The sequence below is a fragment of the Trachypithecus francoisi genome, unplaced genomic scaffold (genome assembly GCF_009764315.1).
Source record: "Trachypithecus francoisi isolate TF-2019V2 unplaced genomic scaffold, Tfra_2.0 Lachesis_group11, whole genome shotgun sequence".
Classification (NCBI taxonomy): domain Eukaryota; kingdom Metazoa; phylum Chordata; class Mammalia; order Primates; family Cercopithecidae; genus Trachypithecus; species Trachypithecus francoisi.
Window position 1 is genome coordinate 76,726,010 of NW_022681456.1, and position 19,856 is coordinate 76,745,865.

Below are 19,856 nucleotides of genomic sequence, written 5' to 3' on the forward strand. Positions count from 1 at the left end.
TTGGCACAATTTCTAAGTGTTGCAGCATCCTGCAAGCTCAGGAAACATCCTGGGAAACATCCCATTCTTGGGTCCCCAGGGCCTCCAAGGTGGCATCTTTAGCAAAGGGGTTTCAAAATGCCAGTCCATGGAGGGTCACTGGTCAGAGACAAAAGTTCACTGAGTATGCCCTCACCTCCAAAAGAACAATGGTGAGTTGTTTTTGTTTGTTTGTTTGTTTAATATAAAGCTGGATTTGATAAGTTTCAAAAGACTATCTTTTGTTCTGAGTGTGTCCTTCCTGCTTTTCTACCAAGTAATGATTGTGACAGTAAACAGTAGGTTTTCTGTTTGTAATATACTTACTTGATAAGAAAGTAAATCTTCAAGGTTTGTGGTTGTTTTAATTTTACTGAACGATGAAATTTAAAAGTTTGAGAACGGGAGGTAAGAATGGTGAATAGGTACAAAAAATTAGAAAGCATAGTAAGACCTACTATTTGATGGCACAATAGGGTGACTATAGTCAAGAATAACTCAATTGTACTTTTTTTTTTTTTTTTTTTTTTGAGACGGAGTCTGGTTCTGTCTCCCAGGCTGGAGTGCAGTGGCCGGATCTCAGCTCACTGCAAGCTCCGCCTCCCGGGTTTACACCATTCTCCTGCCTCAGCCCCCCGAGTAGCTGGGACTACAGGCGTCCGCCACCTTGCCCGGCTAGTTTTTTGTATTTTTAGTAGAGACGGGGTTTCACCGTGTTAGCCAGGATGGTCTCGATCTCCTGACCTCGTGATCCGCCCGTCTCGGCCTCCCAAAGTGCTGGGATTACAGGCTTGAGCCACCGCGCCCGGCCAATTGTACATTTTTAAATAACTTGAGTGTAATTGGATTATTTGTAACTTAAAGGATAAATGCTTGAGAGGATGGATACCCTCTTCTCCATGATGTGCTCATTTCACATTGCATGCCTGTATCAAAATATCTCATGTGTCCCATAAATACATACACCTACTGTGCTACTGTGTACCCACAAAATTGAAAAAATTGAAAAATAAATAAAAGTCTGAGAACTATTAACAAAGTGGTTAAGAGCACAGAGAGTGTTCAGACAGACATGGAGACAGCATTTATCTATTTATGAACTTCAGGTAAGAAAGATTGCCAGATTTGAAAAACAAAAAACAAAAACAGGATGCCCAGTTAAAGTTGAATTTCAGATACATAATTATTCGGGTGTTAGTATACCCACACACACCCACACACACCATACACCACACACCACACACACACACCTACTTATTATCTAAAATGCAAATTATCTGAAAGCCCTTACTTGAGAAGATTGCCTAACTTTTTCATTCCTAACATACACTAAGCGTTTACTAAATTTTACTTCTTGTTTTTATTTTGTTTCATTTATTTATTTATTTTTGAGACGGAGTCTCGCTCTGTCGCCCGGGCTGGAGTGCAGTGGCCGGATCTCAGCTCACTGCAAGCTCCGCCTCCCGGGTTTACGCCATTCTCCTGCCTCAGCCTCCCGAGTAGCTGGGACTACAGACGTCCGCCACCTTGCCCGGCTAGCTTTTTGTATTTTTTTAGTAGAGACGGGGTTTCACCGTGTTAGCCAGGATGGTCTCGATCTCCTGACCTCGTGATCCGCCCGTCTCGGCCTCCCAAAGTGCTGGGATTACAGGCTTGAGCCACCGCGCCCGGCTTATTTTGTTTTTATAATACACAGTATCAAGCAAACTTATTGTTTTTGAAACCCTGGCTGTGTCACAATATGACTAGCTGTATGATTTAATCTAGTCATTTTATTCCTGGGAGCCCAAAACAGGAATTATAAATGTTCTTTCACTGACTTGCTGAAATAGCTCCCCAAGGTTCGTTATTGTCGCTCCCCGCCCAAGCTCCGGTACACCAAAACTACACATCCCACAATCCTTGGCGGCGTCCCCTGGCCATTACCTCATTCCCTGGCCTCGTCCTCCCCAGTCCCTGCCTCTCCAGGGGTGAGGCAGCAGGGCTGTTCTCGCGACTTTTGCTTTACCCTTCTGCTGTGCTACTGCTGTCGCGAGACTTCCTGCTCATCTGCCGCTCCCTTTGCCGCCGCCTTAGCCCGGGACCCGAACCCAGCCTCTCCCCTATCCGAACACCGGCCCCGGCTCCTCCGAGGCAACGGTCCCCCAGCCCCGTCTCGCCGCCGCCATGGCGGACCCTAAATACGCCGACCTTCCCGGCATTGTGAGTACAAGGCCGGCCCCGGCTTCCCAGGACCGCGCCCCCGACCTCCCAAGGACCCCCAACAGAAACCAGCCCGCGACCCCTCCCGCCTGCAGCCCATCCTCCGCCCAAGGGCTCCCGCGGCTCGTTCTCCTACCGGCCGCAGCACCCCCCAAAGTCTTCTGACCCAATCGGGCCGGGCCGCCTGACGGCTCACCAGGCCCCCTTTACGGCAGTCGCCGGTAGCTCGGCGTACTCCGGGTACTGACCGCTTGTGCCCGAGTGTTTCCACCATCTGTGTCAGCGCCGCCCATGCCCACGCCAAATCTCTCCATAAGACCCCCACCTCCCTACCCCAGACACACACACCAGACCACTTAGCGATTACCTTCATCCTGACAAGGAAAAGGTTACCATGGCAGAACCCTCTTGTGCCAGATGGGGAGCTCTATCCTTGGGGGAACCTGTGCCCTCCCCCACCTCCCACTCCCATGACAATCCTGGCGTGTACCTTTTGTGCTGCCCTGCCTGCTTCTCAAGGTGCGGGTTGGGACACAGGACTTTGAGTACTAAGGTCCTGAGTCACTCTCAATCCTTGTGCCAGGGTAGTGGTGTACAGGGCCTAATTGGAGGATAGCCCTCACCTTCTTCGGCAGTGGTGATTGCCAAGGTCCTGCCCGCTTCTAGATTTAGGGTAACATCGTTGCTATCACTTACACTCACCGTTTACTGTCAGGTCCCAGTTGTCTCCGCTGTCATCCCCACCCCTTGAGACATGGGAACTGACATACTGTTGACTCACGGGGCAGGTGGAGAAGAAAGGACAGAACCCTGGCATTACACCCTGCCTTCTCCGTTAGCTTATTCAAATGGAGTGGGGTAAGGAGTGTTGCGATGCTGGGTAGTGAGGTTGGGTGGTCACTGCTTCTACCTGCAGGCCAGGAATGAGCCAGATGTTTATGAAACCAGCGACCTACCTGAGGATGATCAAGCGGAGTTTGATGCGGTAAGAATGTGTGCTGCCACAGATTCCTGCGAACTCTGACCTTTCTCCCCTAGACAGGTCCTTCCCTTTCTCTGGGGAGCTACAGCAATAAGCGGGTATGCCAACCCCAGCCTGGGTGGTATATAGGTTGCAGGACTTGAAAAGACCTTGCTGGGCTTGCAGCCACCAATGAGCAACGGCAGGAGGGAGAGTCATGTCAGTGGAATTACAGCTAACAACATCTGTTTGCAAAGCCCTGATCCTTGGACCTTTTAAATGAAATTGAAATATCTCAAAACAGATTTGGGGCTAGTGACTTAGGCCCCTGGGTTCTAACCCATGGAAATGAATCATGAAGCCTGGGCACTTGTAATAAACTGCTACTGAGAACTAGACTTTGAAATATAGAGAAATACTTTTAAAATATGAATACCCAGTATCCACTGGGCAAGGAATTAAGAAAGTCATTCCAAGATTTTAGAGTAAAACAAATTTGAGGAAGAATTTCATATCAGCAGAGGTGAGACTGTGGTTGCAATTTTAGATCTGAGAACTCTGAGGATGGAGTACTTAGGTGCGGACACATTTTAACTGTGAGGGGAAACACTTAGCATGGTTTATTGAATGTGTTCATTCTGTGTTTTTTGTGTGTGTGTGCAATGCAGAGGAAGAAATGTCACTGCCCCCAGTGAGCCCCAGACTAATGGGGAATTAGGATACATATAGGAAACATATAGAAGGAAAAAGAAAAAACAACAAAATTGAGTGAATGGAAATCAACATAGTAAAAACTCTGTTTAAGTGCCAAGGGGAGTGTTTATAGGATGTGTTTTAGGTTCTATTATTTCTGAAGAGAGCTGGGCTGGGATCACATTGGTAATGTGAGTTCTCAGTAAAGGTGTGTCCAAGAGTCATTGCAATATGCAGGCTCAGTTTGCTTGTCTGTAAGTCCTGTGGCTATTGTCTGTGGGGCTGGTTAGTTCTGGGGAATGCTGACTGCTGGCTTACAATGTATGGCTTGGCGTACTCACTTATTTCTTACTTGACCTCCCCCATGTGGAAGTGGTTCTTACATTGTGGGAAACACCTTCTCTGTCCCTTCTCCCAGTGGTGTGTTCCTTGTGGCTTCCGTATTTGCTGGCATGCCAATCTATCCCCCAAGCTTGAGTATCTTGGAGATAATGCAGATGATGTTGTTGCTCAAGGACCTGGGTGTGCACCTGTCACTCCAAGAGGCATCTTATAGGAAGCTGCCTCTGTCCTCACAGAATAGGAGTGTATACAGTGGTTCTCTGTGTTTATGGGTTCTAAACCCATGGATTCAATCAACCACGAATGGAAAATATTTTTTTTTTTTTTTTTTTTTTTTTGAGGCGGAGTCTCGCTCTGTCGCCCGGACTGGAGTGCAGTGGCCGGATCTCAGCTCACTGCAAGCTCCGCCTCCCGGGTTTCCGCCATTCTCCTGCCTCAGCCTCCCGAGTAGCTGGGACTACAGGCGCCCGCCACCTCGCCCGGCTAGTTTTTGTATTTTTAGTAGAGACGGGGTTTCACCGTATTAGCCAGGATGGTCTCGATCTCCTGACCTCGTGATCCGCCCGTCTCGGCCTCCCAAAGTGCTGGGATTACAGGCTTGAGCCACCGCGCCCGGCCGGAAAATATTTTTTAAAAATAAAAAATAGGCCTGATGTGGTGGCTCATACCTATAATCCCAGCACTTTGGGAGGCTGAGGCAGGTGGATCATTTGAGGTCAGGAGTTCGAGACCCCATCTCGACTAAAAAATACAAAAATTAGCAAAGTGTGGTGGCGAGCACTTACAGCCCCAGCTACTAGGGAGGCTGAGGCAGGAGAATTGCTTGAACCCGGGAAGTGGAGGTTGCAGTGAGCCGAGATTGCGCCACTGCACCCCAGCCTGGGCAACAGCAAGACTCTGTCTCAAAAAAAACCATTACAACAATAGAAAGAATACAAGGAGATCACTTGGACACAGGAAAGGAAGCATCACACGCTGGGTCCTATTGTGGGGAGGGGGTAGGAGGGAGGGATAGCATTAGGAGATATACCTAATGTAAATGATGAGTTAATGGGTGCAGCACACCAACATGGCACATGTATATATATGTAACAAACCTGCATGTTGTGCACATGTACCCTAGAACTTAAAGTATAAAAAAAAAAAAAAAATTTAAAAACACAATATAACAACTATTTACATAGCATTTACATTGTACTAGATATTTTAAGTAATCTAGATATGATTTAAAGTATACAAGAGGATGTGTGTAGGCTATATGCAGATACTGTGCCAATTTATACAGAAGATGTGAACATGTGCAGATTTTGGTATCAAGGGAGGTCCTGCAAGCAGTCTCCCACAGTTGCCAAGGGATAGCTGTACGCTGAGAACTTGACTGCACTACCACAGTTCAGACTATTCAACTTAGGCTTAGGCTTCTGCCCTTCATGGTGAGATAATGAATAGAACTCTTTCCTTTTGTCGCTGACTGTGATACAAACAGGTAGTTTCACAGTAATCCCCTTTCTAAACAAAAAAATATATATATTGTCATTCCTGTTTGAAGATACTGGGATATCTCTTAATAAAAAGGAGATGACACCCATTCCAGGTGTGGAAGAACCTGACTGTGCAGCTCTGAGTGGCTGTTTCTCCCCCAGAGCCTGAACAGCCTATTTTAGTAGCATCTAGTGCGATGGCTGATGAGGAGAGGATACCGTGAGTGTTCATTTCCTGTGGCATATTGCCCAGGGTGCCAGTATAGAAGTGCATATGAGCTAAATGGCAAATAGAAGAAGAGTCTAATTGTTTCTGTCACCTAAAGCTCAGCTAAGTGACTCTCTGTCACTAGGGAGGAATGGGGTGGGCAGACCTTCAGCCGCGTCAGGAGCCCTAAAAGCCAAGATGTTTCCTGATGTCAGCTAATGTCTCTGGCCCCGGCATGTCCCTATGGGGCTTGCAGCTTTCGGGAAGTCAGCTGAGTAATGGCTCTGCCGCTGCTTTTAATACTGACGTAAATATGCAATTTGAGGAGCAGTGAATTGTATGCTTAGATAATCTAGAAATGTCATGTCCATGAGGCCTGGGATCTCACCAGCAGCCTGTCTGTTTCCTGCCTACCTGCCCAAGACCTAGTATGAGTGACAGTGCACATGACCTGTCTTGTGGCTGAACCATGAGATTTTCAGTCACCTTTTTTTGTGTGTTTTTTTGAGACGGAGTCTCGCTCTGTCGCCAGGGTGGAATGCAGTGGCGTGATCTTGGCTCACTGCAAGCTCCACCTCCCGGGTTCACGCCATTCTCCTGCCTCAGCCTCCCAAGTAGCTGGGACTACAGACGCCCACCACCATGCCTGGCTAATTTTTTTGTGTTTTTAGTAGAGATGGGGTTTCACCATGTTAGCCAGGATGGTCTCGATCTCCTGACCTCGTGATCCGCCTGCATTGGCCTCCCAAAGTGCTGGGATTACAGGCGTGAGCCACCGTGTCCAGCCTCAGTCACCTTCTTAACCCCTGACAACAGCATTCTCTGCCTTAATCTTCAGATTATTTTCAACTTTAATTTTCTCAGTTTTTAAAGTAGGTAAGATATGCACAGGGAACAGAGGATTCAAGGCTAAGTAGTGAAAAATCTGCCTCCCACCCCTGCCTACCACCACTCAGTTCTCTTCCCTAGAGACAACCAATATGGACAGCCTCTTGTGGAACCTTTCAAGGGGTCTCCAGATTTATTTCTGTTTTTTGAGACAGAGTCTCACTCTTTCCCCCAGGCCAGAGGGCAGTGGCACAATCTTGGCTCACTGCAACCTTTGCCTCCCCAGTTCAAGTGATTCTCCTGCCTCAGCCTCCCGAGTAGCTGGAATTACAGGCATGCGCCACCCCATCTGGCTAACTTTTTGTATTTTTAGTAGAGATGGGGTTTCACCATGTTGACCATGCTGGTCTCGAACTCCTGGCCTCAAGTGATCCAGCCATTTTGGCCTCCCAAAGTGCTGGGATTACAGGCGTGAGCTACCATGCCAGCCAGGTCTCCAGATTTCTGTCTGAAGGAATAGTCAAGTTGTGTCGACCCCACTGCTCCATAACTTTCTTCCTCGGATTCCTCCACTGTGGAAGAAATTGGGCTACTGAAGGAAAAATGTCCTCAGACATCCCTTAAAGATTTAAATTGCTAATTTAACTTAAACATAAACATTTTCTGATTCCCATAGTGGGGAGGATAGGGGAGGAAAGCATAAAAGATTTAAAGTTTGCTACAGATGATCCTGATTTTTTTTTTTTTTTTTTTTTTTTTTTGAGATGGAATTTCACTCTTTTTGCCCAGGCTGGAGTGCAATGGCGTGATCTTGGCTCACTGCAACCTCCACCTCCCGAGTTCAAGAGATTCTCCTGCCTCAGCCTCCCGAGTAGCTGGAATTACAGGTGTCCATCACCACACCCGGCTATTTTTTTGTGTTTTTAGTAGAGACAGGGTTTCACCATGTTGGCTAGGCTGGTCTCGAACCCCTGACCTCAGGTGATCCACCCACCTCGGCCTCCCAGAGTGCTGGGATTACAAGCATGAGCCAACCGTGCCTGGCCAATCCTGATTTTTCTACTGTCCCTTTAAAACAATTTTATCAGGAAGTAAAATCTTCTAGAACCAGGAAAGTGCGCAGGCTGTAGCCCTTTCCTCCTCAATCTGGGAAGATCTCTTTGCACTTCAGACACTGCCAGGTTAATTGGGGCAATAGGCTTGCTTGGAGATTTTTCTTAAAATGTTTGGAAAACTAATTCCCAAATAGAATTCCACCCACACACACCCCCACTCTAACCCCTGGGCCCACCGCCTGCCTTGGGTGGGTAAGGCTTTCTGCTAATGGCTTTTGAACTGCTGGAATAAGGGAAGTAAATTAAGAAAAATCTCATTAGAAACAATTTAGCTTCTCTCTTTATGGCGTAACTACCCCCAGTAAAAGGGGAAAAAATGACCTAGCCATAGTTTGAGGTGGCCCTGGCAGAGGCTTCATTTCTCCAAAAGGTAGATATTACTGGACACTCCTGAGATGAGAAACAGTAGGTCTCTTCCTTACAGTTTAGAAGATCCTGGAGTATGCTTGATTGTGTTCATTGACTGTTGGCACACTTGAACTTACCTGAGTTTTTCCTAATGCTTCCCCCATCCTCCCTCCTCACCACCTTGCCTGGACACTAGTTTGCACAAGTAAGACCATTCAATGCTTCTTCTCTGCATGTTTTTTTCATCTGCCATCTCGCATGCAATGTTCTGCCACTGTGCTATTGTTGTAGCTAATTGTTTTAAATTCCAGTGAGTCCCTGGCTGGGTCACTGAGGGTCCTGCTGGCCTTATGTTTAAAGATCATTAATCAAGGGTTAGAAACAGCTATGATCCATGAATCATTGTCTCTTCCCCTTGTGAGGTCTGCAGAGTAAAACTGTCCAATGGAGGATGGGATAGAAGCATGGAGGCTATAAATGCTTTTGAACATGAGGCATTTAGGGGCTGGAGTTAGAAGAGAATTGCCTTTCTCCTCCTCAGACTAAGATCAAATGAAGATATTTTTTATGGAATGACTTTTAGCTATTCTAGACAAGGATAGAGAACAAAAAGGATGACAGCCACAGTCCTCAGTTCTTGGCTGTATGTGGATTATCTCTGGGAAAAACTAATTTTAATATTCCCCTATGCTAGGTCTTCAGAGAAATGTAAATGGGATCAGAAGGAGGTTTATATGCAATTGTAAGATAATAACTTGGATTATTTGTGCTTTTGTGAGTCTTTCTGTTTCTGCACCCCTCCTTTTGCAATGGATGGATGGATGGTCAGCAATATATTGATCCATCCCGGACAGTTTTACTCTACAGCTCTGTCCATCTTCCTTGTCATCATGGTTTTGAAGTCCCCCGGCTGCAGTGTTGGCGTATAGCCTGAATAGGCTCAGAGAATAGCAGTGGCCACTTTCCCTGTCTGATTTAGAACCTCAGGTCTTGCCCTCTGAGGCATAGCCACTTAGCCAAACAGCCCTGGGGGGTCTGGGAGTCACACTAGGTAAGCTGGCACCCGGGATCAGGGCACTTGAAATCTTCCAATCAAGGTGACTAGTACTACTGCAAGTTATGCAGGAATCGTGCCTAAAATCTCATTATCCTTCAACCCACCCATAGGACAGACCTGGAGGTGGTATATACTATCTGCAAACTAATATACCACTTTTCCTTTTCTTTGATTTTCTGTCCTCCCTATTCTGCCCAGTTCACTTGGTTTGAACTTGAGCTTATGGCCCATTGTCTTCTCTCTCTCCTTGAGTTTCTCCCAAGCTGGTTTTAGCTTGGTGGGACAAATCAGAGAAAGGTATAGTGTGTGTATTTCTCCTTTGTGTTTGCATGTGTGCACCTATGGGTGCTTATGCCCACTCTATGCAGAGACATCCCAGCCTCAACCACAGGACAGGACCTGGAGCCACCTCTACCCTGAACTGAAAGAGTAATCTTTTTTTTTTTGAGACAGAGTCTCACTCTGTCGCCCAGGCCAGAGTGCAGTGGCATGATCTCGGCTCACTACAACCTCCGCCTCCTGGGTTCAACTGCAACCTCCACCTCCCGGGTTCACACGATTCTCCTGTCTTAGCCTCCTGAGTAGCTGGGATTATAGGTGCCCACCACCACGCCTGGCTGATTTTGTATTTTTAGTAGAGATGGGGTTTCACCATGGTGGCCAGGCTGGTCTCAAACTCCTGACCTCAAGTGATCCACCCGCCTCGCCCTCCCAAAGTGCTGGGATTACAGACGTGAAACACTGTGCCTGGCAGAAAGAGGAATCTTGGCTGGGACCCTAGCATCATCTAGGGAACGGAGAGGTTGTGGGTCAGAGGTATCTAGATGAAATACTGGTGAAAGGAAGCACTTGTTTTTAATCCCACCATGTTTTTTCATATGCACACAACCATCCTAAACCTTCCATACTTCCATCTACCCATCCGCAGAGCTCCTAGAAAGGCAGGGCATACCACTGGATATCCCCTCCTGGCAGTTCTAAACCAGCCTTGCCTGGAAGTGGGAGCCTTATCTATGTTGCCCAGACTCAAATAAGGCCTCTTGGAAATACTCTCAGCCTTCCCCCTTGTCTACCCTCCAACCCCTGTGAATCTTGTGAACAGAGGGTTGAAGAAACATGTTCTGCACATGCGCTGGTAGCTGTGAATCTTGGTGTCCCCTGGACCCATCATGGCAGAATTGCTCTGGATCCCTCGGAGCTGCGGGGTGAGTTATCAACCACTCAAGGTGGAGGCAAACATGCCAGGCTGCGTGAGGGACCAGGAGCAGCCCTGCCTCTTCCCTTGCAGGAGGAAATGAGAATGGATCTATACTTAGGTATTTCATCATTCCTTAAACTCACCATCTGTACCTGACATATTTTGTTCTGTCTCACCTAAAGTCTTATCAGACTTCCTACCTGATCGCTCTCATTGTGACTGATTCTGCCATCCAAATGTCTGATTTTTCACAGCTAGAGAAACCAAGAGATAGGAAGACAAGGGCCATGAACTAAGAAGGGGAACTCCTCTCCTGAGAATTATTGACCCTCTATCAGCTACAAGTCCTAAGAATCTCTTAACTTCTGCTTCATCTTCTGCCATTTCTAATAGCTTCCCCGCCACCTCAGCCTTCTCTTCCCAGTTTCCTATTCCATGCCACTGGCTTGTAACATCTAACTCCTAGTTTTCAGATGATCCTAAACTGCTGCTGTTAATGGCAACGCTTCATGACATCCTCACCACCAGAGGGAAAAGGGTCTCATGCTGTTCTTTCTCTTGGGGTATATGGTGACCCCAGCTGAAATTTCTTGGCCCCTAAATTTCACTAGGCTCCCCTGGGGCCCTGTGGTGCAGTGTGTTTGAAGACTGTCATGTAGTGCATGTGACAATTTGCTAATAACAATTTTGTCTTTTTTTTCCCTCCCTCATCCCCATTCCCCCACTCCCTTTCCTTTTAACTCTTTTGATTTTCTCACCTCTGGGGAAACCACAAGGAGCTGGTAAGAAGCCTGACCTTTCATCTGCTTTTTAACGGGGTGTGCTATGATGAGCAGTTGTTTCTCTGTCCTTTAGACACTATTAAATCTTTCGTTCCTCTATTCAGTCCCACACCCAGCCTTCTCCTATCTCACAAGTCACTGTAATTATACTGCCCCCAACTCATGCCCCAGATCTTCAAGACACTGCTGGAGTAGGTGCTACTGGAGGACTAGAGCGTGCCCCCAGGCCACAGCCTTGGAGAGGCTCCAGAGGATGACAGCGCCAGGTAGCCCAACTGGCCCAGGACACTCTCCTATAGCAGGAATGAAAATGCTGTCTGTCCCTGTGACTGTCCAGAACCTCTGAGACTCACCGTCTGTGTGTTGACCCTCTTTTACTCCCTGCTTTCACTACTTAGGAACATAAATAAGAAAGTAGGTTCCCATCTGCATAGTGCCCGCCCATAATAAGGGCTTAATAAATGGTAGCTCTGATTAATTTTTTTCCTGGGTCTGTAGGTTATGCCTCCCATTCCTCTTTTTTAAGAGGATTAAACAAAAGAGGATGGGTGGGATTGGCCTGGATTGGGGCTTTCACAGGGAGAAGTGGCATATTCCTGAGTATGAACTTCAGAGAAGATGGTTGTCTATCCTTAGCCTGAGCTCTTCTCAGTTGATAAGAGGCCAGAGACCACACAGCTATTAGATGGGTGGGTGTTCTGGCCGTAACATTTCAGAACAGGTTAAAGAGATAATCACTGGGGACTCAAATGTCTCTTCCGGGCACTGGCATATGGGACATTGAGTCCTTTTGTTTTCCCTTGATCTATAGCTCTTGCCCCTTTGCCCAGTAATTCCCTGAGGAAGAGGTAAAGATCAAAGTTGATAGTTTGTCCTTTCCCCCTTCTTCCCTTATTTTTAAAGCTGCCACCCACACTGATTCCTGTTCTGACTAATAGAGCAGAAATGAAGGAAGGAGCTTCCTTCTATCTGCTTTTCTTTCTCAATGATGTCCCACCATGTCCCCCTCACACCCTTTCCCCACATACGTACACAGAGGCAGAGGTTCTCAGTCCTGGCTGTAGGTTAGAATCACCTGGCCCTACCCCAGATTAGAATCTCTAGAAGTGGGCCCAGGCCTTTTTTTTTTTTTTTTTTTCTTTTCTCTTTTTCTTTTCTTTTCTTTTCTTTTTTTTTTTTTTTTTTTGAGACAGGGTCTCACTCTGTTGCCCAGGCTGGAGTGCAGTGGCATGATCTCTGCTCACTGCAACCTCCACCTGCCAGGCTCAAGTGACCCTTCCACCTCAGCCTCCTGAGTAGCTGGGACCACAGGCATGTGCCACAATACCCAGCTATTTTATATTTTTTATAGAGATGGGATTTCCCTATGTTGCCCAGGCTGGTCTTGAACTCCTGAGATCCACCCGCCTTGGCCGAACTTTGGGAAGCCAAGGTGGGTGGATCACTTGGACCCGAATTCCAAGTGATCCACCCGCCTCGGCCTCCCAAAGTGCTGGGACTACAGACAGGCTTGAGCCGCCATTGCCTGGCTGTCTCTTAAAAAAATAAAAATAAAAATAAAAAAAATTTCTAAGTGATTCTAACATGCAGCCTGGGGTGAGAACCATTGTTCTAGGTGAAAGACGGAAGGTTCATTTTGCCTTCCTCCTGTAGATGGTGGAAATGTCATCCCCAACAGAAAAGGACTCCTGGGTCTCCCTTCTACTTCCATCAGTACTCTGTTGGGAGCTGTCAGGCTTCTGACAATTGAAAAAGGGACATGCAGTCAGGAGTGCTTGGTGCAGTCTTGCTGTTGTCACTGGAATCTGAACAGCATGTAGATATCTAGTAAGGAGGGAACCTCTGCTTCAGTTTCTAGGGTGAAGTCTCTTTTACCACCTACTGTGTCCCCTGTTTTTGGAAGAACTTCAGTGCTTAAAGCACGGCAGAGGAGTCAGGGAGAAAAACCAGATGCTGCAGCATCTCTGAAGAGATGCTGGGCTATCTCCATTTCAGAGCTTACATGTGGCTCTTGCCCATGGCTACTCTTGGCAAGCAGATATTGCCTATGTTAGTTGCTTCTGAGATGTCCCATAAAGATAATCCAGTAAGCCCTTGGCCCTTCTCCCTATCCCTGAATTTGCTGGCCTCATGGCAGCCTGGAAATCAGGCTTCTGGTCAGGCCCTCTGTTGGCCTTCTTTTTGTACTAAGAGCTTGTGTCTTACCTTCAGCAGGTTTAAAGTCCTAATATTCACACTCAGGGTTAGTGGCTTGATTATCTGCCTTCCCTCCTCTTTCCTTCTAGCAAGGATAGGAGGTTAGCATTAAAATGAACTTGCTCAGCGGGCAAGGAGATTTACTTTTGGGAGGGGGAGGTTAAAAGAGGTCAGGTTGGTTTCTTGCCTTGAGTGCATGGTGTGTGCCAGACAACTGGGAGGGGTAGGGTGGGGGGATGGGAAGGCTTATGTACAGAGAGGGTGGGGAGGTTATGCTCCCTCTGTTCCCAGTTGAATGAGGGTGTTAATATTTATACAACTGAGGCTCCAAATTTACCAGGAAGCTTCAGTTTCCTAGGTTGAGCCTGGGTAGGCACCTTGGAATACAGCCACCCTTCTTTCCCCTTGGACAGGTAGGGCCCAGTCACCTAATGGTTTGGGGATTTTGTGGGGTAGAGTAAGTTCTAGAGTGGGAATGAGTCTGTCCGTGTCCTAAACTCCCTATTCTTGCAGGAGGAGCTGACAAGCACAAGTGTGGAACACATCATTGTCAATCCTAATGCTGCCTATGACAAGTTCAAGGACAAGAGAGTGGGGACAAAGGGACTTGGTGAGACTGGACTGGAAGTTGGGTGGGGGGAAGACTGGAGGGTAAGCATGAGAAGTGGTTTCCTGTCCTAAGGTCTTAGTGACTTGTGCTCAGGGTAAGGGGTCCCTCATGGAGATCTTTTATGGAAGCCCTGACAGTCACCTAAGACCATGACTGCCTTGGGCCTAGATCAGGTCTTCAGTTCCATCTTCTTTTCTTGGCAGATTTCTCAGATCGTATTGGAAAAACCAAGAGGACAGGATATGAATCTGGAGAATATGAGATGGTTTGTTGTGTGTGTGTGTTGATGGGAATGGTGTAGTGACCCTATCTAGCAGACATGTAGTAGGGAGATCAAGGGATACAGGTGGGATTCTGTTTCTCCTCTGTTCCTGAGGAAGCAGCAGGATGCAGCCAGGGAACCTCTACCCCATTGCTGTTTGTTCTGGAGAGCCTCCAGCCCTCTGGCTATCCTCAGTTCTTTGGTACTAGGGTGTTGTGGATTCTCAATTGGATATGATACCTTTATCATATCTTAGGCCCAGGGTGTGGATGAATTCTTGAGGCTCCCTATAATGAGATGTATAACATTACCCTCTGTGCTTGCTCTCTAGCTTGGAGAGGGTCTGGGAGTGAAGGAGACACCCCAGCAAAAGTACCAGCGCCTACTGCATGAGGTCCAAGAACTGACAACTGAAGTTGAAAAAATCAAGGTAACCACAAACTCTCTTCTCCCCTCTCTGTTGTGACTTACACAGTAGAGGAAGACCTCAAGCAAGAAGAGAAAGATTCCCTGCCTGGCCGGGCACGGTGGTCACGCCTGTAATCCTACCACTTTGGGAGGCCAAGGCGGGCAGATCACCTGAGGTCAGGAGTTCAAGACCAGCCAGGCCAACATGATGAAACCCCATCTGTACTAAAAAAATACAAAAAATTAGCCAGGCGTGGTGGTGCATGCCTGTAATCCCAGCTACTCGGGAGGCTAAGGCAGGAGAATTGCTTGAACTCGGGAGGTGGAGGTTGCAGTGAGAGATCATGCCACTGCACTCCAACCTGGGCAACAGAGCGATACTCCATCTCAAAAAACAAAAGAAAGATAGAAAGATTCCTTAAGCTCCTCGATAAAGGGGCTAAGGTTTCCAGAGTTTAGAAATATGCATCCATCTTGCCGGGCACGGTGGCTCAAGCCTGTAATCCCAGCACTTTGGGAGGCTGAGACGGGCGGATCACGAGGTCAGGAGATCGAGACCATCCTGGCGAACACAGTGAAACCCCGTCTCTACTAAAAATACAAAAAAACTAGCCGGGCGAGGCGGCGGGCGCCTGTAGTCCCAGCTACTCGGGAGGCTGAGGCAGGAGAATGGCGTAAACCCGGGAGGCGGAGCTTGCAGTGAGCTGAGATCCAGCCACTGCACTCCAGTCCGGGCGACAGAGCGAGACTCCGCCTCAAAAAAAAAAAAAAAAAAAAAAGAAATATGCATCCATCTGTATGCAGTGCAACATACAGGTGGGCAGTCTGTCACGCTAAAAACCATCCCAGTGACCTCCAGCTACAACTACCTGTAAAGGGCTTGACCTGTTTTTTTGCTTTTTGATTCATTCTTGCCATCCCCCGATTCTACCTTTTTTCACACTAGACGACAGTGAAGGAGTCAGCCACAGAGGAGAAGCTGACCCCTGTGGTGTTGGCTAAACAGCTGGCAGCCCTGAAGCAGCAGCTGGTTGCTTCCCACCTGGAGAAGCTGCTGGGACCAGATGCTGCAATCAACCTTACCGACCCTGATGGCGCCCTGGCTAAGTGGGTACCCTACTTTGTTGAAAAATCATTGCTGATTAGGATTGTAGATGGACTCAGCCAGCTACTCACAGGGGTGCTAAGTGGCAGAGAAGTGGCCTAGATGTTTCTTAATGCTGATTATGAGCCAAAAGTGAGGGAGAGTGACTGACCCTCCTCCTTCCAGTCATGATATTATTACTCGGTCTCCTAACTAGGCGCCTACTGCTGCAGCTGGAAGCAACGAAGAACAGCAAAAGTGGCTCAGGGGGAAGAACCACTGGGACCCCCCCAGATAGCAGCCTTGTCACTTATGAACTACACACTCGGCCTGAGCAGGACAAGTTCTCTCAAGCTGCCAAAGTAAGTGTGGATACAGTGTTGGTTGGGAAGCCAAGGGGAGACGTGGCCCTAGAGATTTTCCTGTCTCTTTCCAAGGAGAGGGTGCTGGGAAGGCTTCTGATTCCTCTGATTCCTCTTGATTCCTCTTCTGATTCCTCATTCTCTATGTTTCTTTCTTTTCTTTCTTTTTTTTTTTTTCTGAGACACAGTCTTGCTCTGTTGCCCAGGCTGGTGTGCAGTGGTGCTATCTCAGCTCACTGCAAGCTCCGCCTCCCGGGTTCACACCATTCTCCTGCCTCAGCCTCCTGAATAGCTGGGACTACAGGCGCCCGCCACCATGCTGGGTTAATTTTTTGTATTTTTAGTGGAGATGGGGTTTCACCGTGTTAGCCAGGATGGTCTCGATCTCCTGACCTCGTGATCCGCCCACCTCGGCCTCCCAAAGTGATGGGATTACAGGCGTTAGCCGCTTTACGTGGCCTCATTCTCTATGTTTCCCTTGCCCATCTACCTTCGGTTAGGATTTTAAAATTGTGGCTAGGTATGTGTTCCAGGGAAAGGAGTCCCTTGGGGTGGCAAGTGGCACGCAGAGTAGAACAGGATCGTATTCCTCCCACTGCAGCAGCAGGGAAGCAGACGGCAAATCTCACCTCCTTCCTCCCACTAGGTCGCAGAACTTGAAAAGCGCCTGACAGAGCTGGAGGCAGCTGTACGTTGTGATCAGGATGCTCAGGTCAGGTGTTCTCCTGTACATAATCTGAGCCTTAGACCCTGCAACTCTAGGCCTTAAGGTCTACAACATTCCACATAAGCCTGGGAGGAGTCATCAAAGGGCTTCAGTTACAGAGATCAGCTAGTGGGTTCCCAGCTAGAACCAGGAAAGATGGGAGAAGATGATAATCATGGAGATATAAGGACCACTGACTTCTTCCCTCCCTTTCCCACCAGAATCCCCTTTCTGCAGGTCTACAGGGAGCCTGTCTCATGGTGAGTTTGGAAGAAATTGGAGTGTTTGGATTACAGAGGGGATAATTGGGATTGGGTTTGCTTTGAGGATTATTTTTGAGTTTGTAGCTATGTATTAATTTAGTGAAATATGGGAGGCCTCTTCCTAGTCTGATCCTTTCCTCTTCATGATGCTTGTCCCAACTCCCATCCCCAGGAGACTGTAGAGCTGTTGCAAGCAAAGGTGAGCGCCCTGGACCTTGCAGTTTTGGATCAAGTAGAGGCTCGGCTACAGGTATTAAATGGAGGAAAAATTAAATTATGGATAGCTTGGGACTTTGGAAGCCCTGGATGCCCTATCCACCTTAAAATCTGTGTTTTCAGAGTGTCCTGGGAAAGGTGAACGAGATTGCCAAGCATAAATCCTCTGTGGAAGATGCAGATACACAAAGCAAGGTCAGGAAGACAACTTTCCCATCTCCTTTCCACTCCCTCAGGTTCTCCGAGTGGCAGTGTCAAAGCATGAGAACACACTGACTCCCCATCTTCATTAAGCTCTTATCACCTGGGAAAGTCAGGGCAGTGCTTCCCTCTGCCCACTTGATCCTTTTCCCCACTATGGTGAAGTAGCAGTCTGTGCTTACTGACCTGGCTGCCTCAGCCATCCCCTGTGGGCCCTATTGTGTCCCTTCAGGTGCACCAGCTATATGAAACTATACAGCGCTGGAGCCCCATTGCCTCCACCCTCCCTGAGCTGGTGCAGAGACTTGTCACCATCAAGCAGCTACATGAGCAAGGTGGGAGGCCAGCTGCCAGGAGTGCTAAGAGAAGTTGAAAAATGGGCAACTTTTGGTCCCCTCCCTCATCTTGGATTCTAGTCTCAACCATACTTTTCTTACTTTTGTAGCCATGCAGTTTGGTCAGCTCCTGACACACTTGGATACCACCCAGCAGATGATTGCTAATTCCCTGAAGGACAATACCACCCTCTTGACCCAGGTGTGTGCCCCTTTGTTGATCTGCCTCCTTTTTCTAGCATGTACAAACTAGGTTCTCTAGTGTTACAGGGTTCTGCCGTAGCCTATTTTGTAGCATGGTGTTGTGGCAGGGGGTTGGTCTGGAGACTCCATCATGTTTTCAATGTGAAGGCCCTTCAACAACTTAACCTATGAACCTCCATCTTTCCATTTGGGAAATTATACCTCCCTCAGAGTTATATAGATGAGGTGAAATAATATGGGCAAATTGTTAGGGGCTAGTGAACATGTTTTCTTATAAAACCTCACTCTTTCCCTCTGTCGTCTCAGCTTTACTCTCCCTGATAAGCACAGTACACTGGAAGGAATCTGGGCTTTGAAGTTAGAAGCCAGGCCCTAATCTGGTTCTGTTGCTTCCTTTCTGACTCTGGACAATGAGCCTCACCTAGTTCCTTCATTCTTTTAGTAATGCCTGGCACACAGCAAGTCCACAATTTCTTTTTATTATTTTATTTTTTATTTTTAAGACAGAGTTTCGCTGTCGCCCAGGCTGGAGTGCAGTGGCACGATCTCAGCTCACTGCAGCCTCCACCTCCCAGGCTCAAGCGATTCTCCTGACTCAGCCTATTGAGTAGCTGGGATTACAGGGCACACACCACCACACCTAATTTTTGTTTTTTTTAGTGGAGACGGGGTTTCACCATGTTGTCCAGGGTGGTCTCAAACTCCTGACCTCAAGTGATCCACCCGCCTCAGCCTCCCAAAGTGCTGGGATTACAGGTGTGAGCCACTGCACCTGGCCGCAAGTCCACAATTTCTGTTGGAGGCACTATTCTCAGTGTTGGAAGGAGCATTAAAGTCGAGAGACCAGCATCAATCACAGGATCACTGAGATAAATGAAAAAATATATAAAGGACTTAGAATAATATCCTCTTTCTCCAGAGCAGTTTTCTAACATTTTGAACTAGTGAAACGCTCATTTCAACAAAATCTTATTTAGCTCTCATTGCATGAAACAGATTTTAAAAAACTGTTCTGGTTGAAGTCAGGATGGGAATTCTCAAGAGTCCTGCCTGCTTGGCACACCTAGAGCTTGGTCTGTGGTACTCTAAGGGTAGCTTGAAAATTGGTGCTATAAACATCCCCCCTGTGGCCCATAAAACTGCTTCCATTTCTTGTCTTCTCTCAGAGAATTCCTTCAGGTCCTCATCCAGTTAAGCATCTGGACCTGACAAAGAATAAAACCTCTCTACCACTTTGTAGGTGCAGACAACCATGCGTGAAAACCTGGCCACAGTTGAGGGGAACTTTGCCAGCATTGATGAACGGATGAAGAAGCTGGGAAAGTGAGCACATTTGGGAGCTGGAGAACAGGGGTAATCCCTACCCCTGTGAACTGTTAACAGCTTACATAGGGTTTCCCCTTTACTATAACTCTAGCATCCCCATCCCATTTGACACTGGGGGCAAGGGTTCTTCTTGCATGTGGGGTTTATACCCCTCCCCTGATGAATAGAGTGGTAGCTAGGAGTTGGTTATTAGAAGGTGGTCTCCCCTCAGGCCTGGGGGATAAGGACGTGGGACCAGCCACATGCCAGCTCATGTCCAATACTGCTTTGCCTGGTGTGGGGAAGGATTGGGTCTTGTCCTCCAACACAGCTTCTGTGGCTGACTGTAATACTGTACAACTGTTTCTGACCATTAAATGCTGTTGTACTCTGTGTGGCCTCTGCTGTGTTTCCTGGGGAGGAAGCAGCACCAGGACACAGGCATTCATCGTAACAGGCAATCTAAGCCAC

The 19,856-nt window shown here is 47.7% G+C and overlaps 1 protein-coding gene across 3 annotated transcripts; it reads left to right on the top strand.

Annotated features, from left to right (window-relative positions):
- Positions 1 to 1,915: 1,915 nt before the first annotated feature.
- Positions 1,916 to 19,778, top strand: DCTN2 (dynactin subunit 2). 3 transcript variants are annotated; one of them, XM_033221549.1, is made up of 15 exons: positions 1,916 to 2,220; positions 3,137 to 3,205; positions 11,228 to 11,233; positions 13,943 to 14,039; positions 14,243 to 14,304; positions 14,633 to 14,731; positions 15,656 to 15,816; positions 16,011 to 16,155; positions 16,802 to 16,867; positions 17,083 to 17,121; positions 17,297 to 17,374; positions 17,464 to 17,535; positions 17,774 to 17,876; positions 17,987 to 18,078; positions 19,321 to 19,778. In XM_033221549.1, exons 1-15 carry the CDS (start codon positions 2,185 to 2,187, stop codon positions 19,405 to 19,407), a joined length of 1,212 nt encoding a protein of 403 aa, XP_033077440.1. In that variant the 5' UTR covers positions 1,916 to 2,184; the 3' UTR covers positions 19,408 to 19,778. The 3 variants fall into 3 exon arrangements, with proteins under 3 accessions (XP_033077440.1, XP_033077442.1, XP_033077441.1); XM_033221551.1 differs by lacking the exon at positions 11,228 to 11,233 and adding an exon at positions 11,405 to 11,499; XM_033221550.1 differs by lacking the exon at positions 11,228 to 11,233.
- The last annotated feature ends 78 nt before the right edge of the window (positions 19,779 to 19,856 follow it).

Excerpts from the sequence above, each read along its gene's own strand:
- DCTN2 (XM_033221549.1), top strand. The coding sequence starts at position 2,185 with ATGGCGGACCCTAAATACGCCGACCTTCCCGGCATT. Across the intron at positions 16,868-17,082 it reads GTTGTGATCAGGATGCTCAG|AATCCCCTTTCTGCAGGTCT; the intron begins GTCAGGTGTTCT and ends CTTTCCCACCAG. Across the intron at positions 17,536-17,773 it reads ATGCAGATACACAAAGCAAG|GTGCACCAGCTATATGAAAC; the intron begins GTCAGGAAGACA and ends GTGTCCCTTCAG.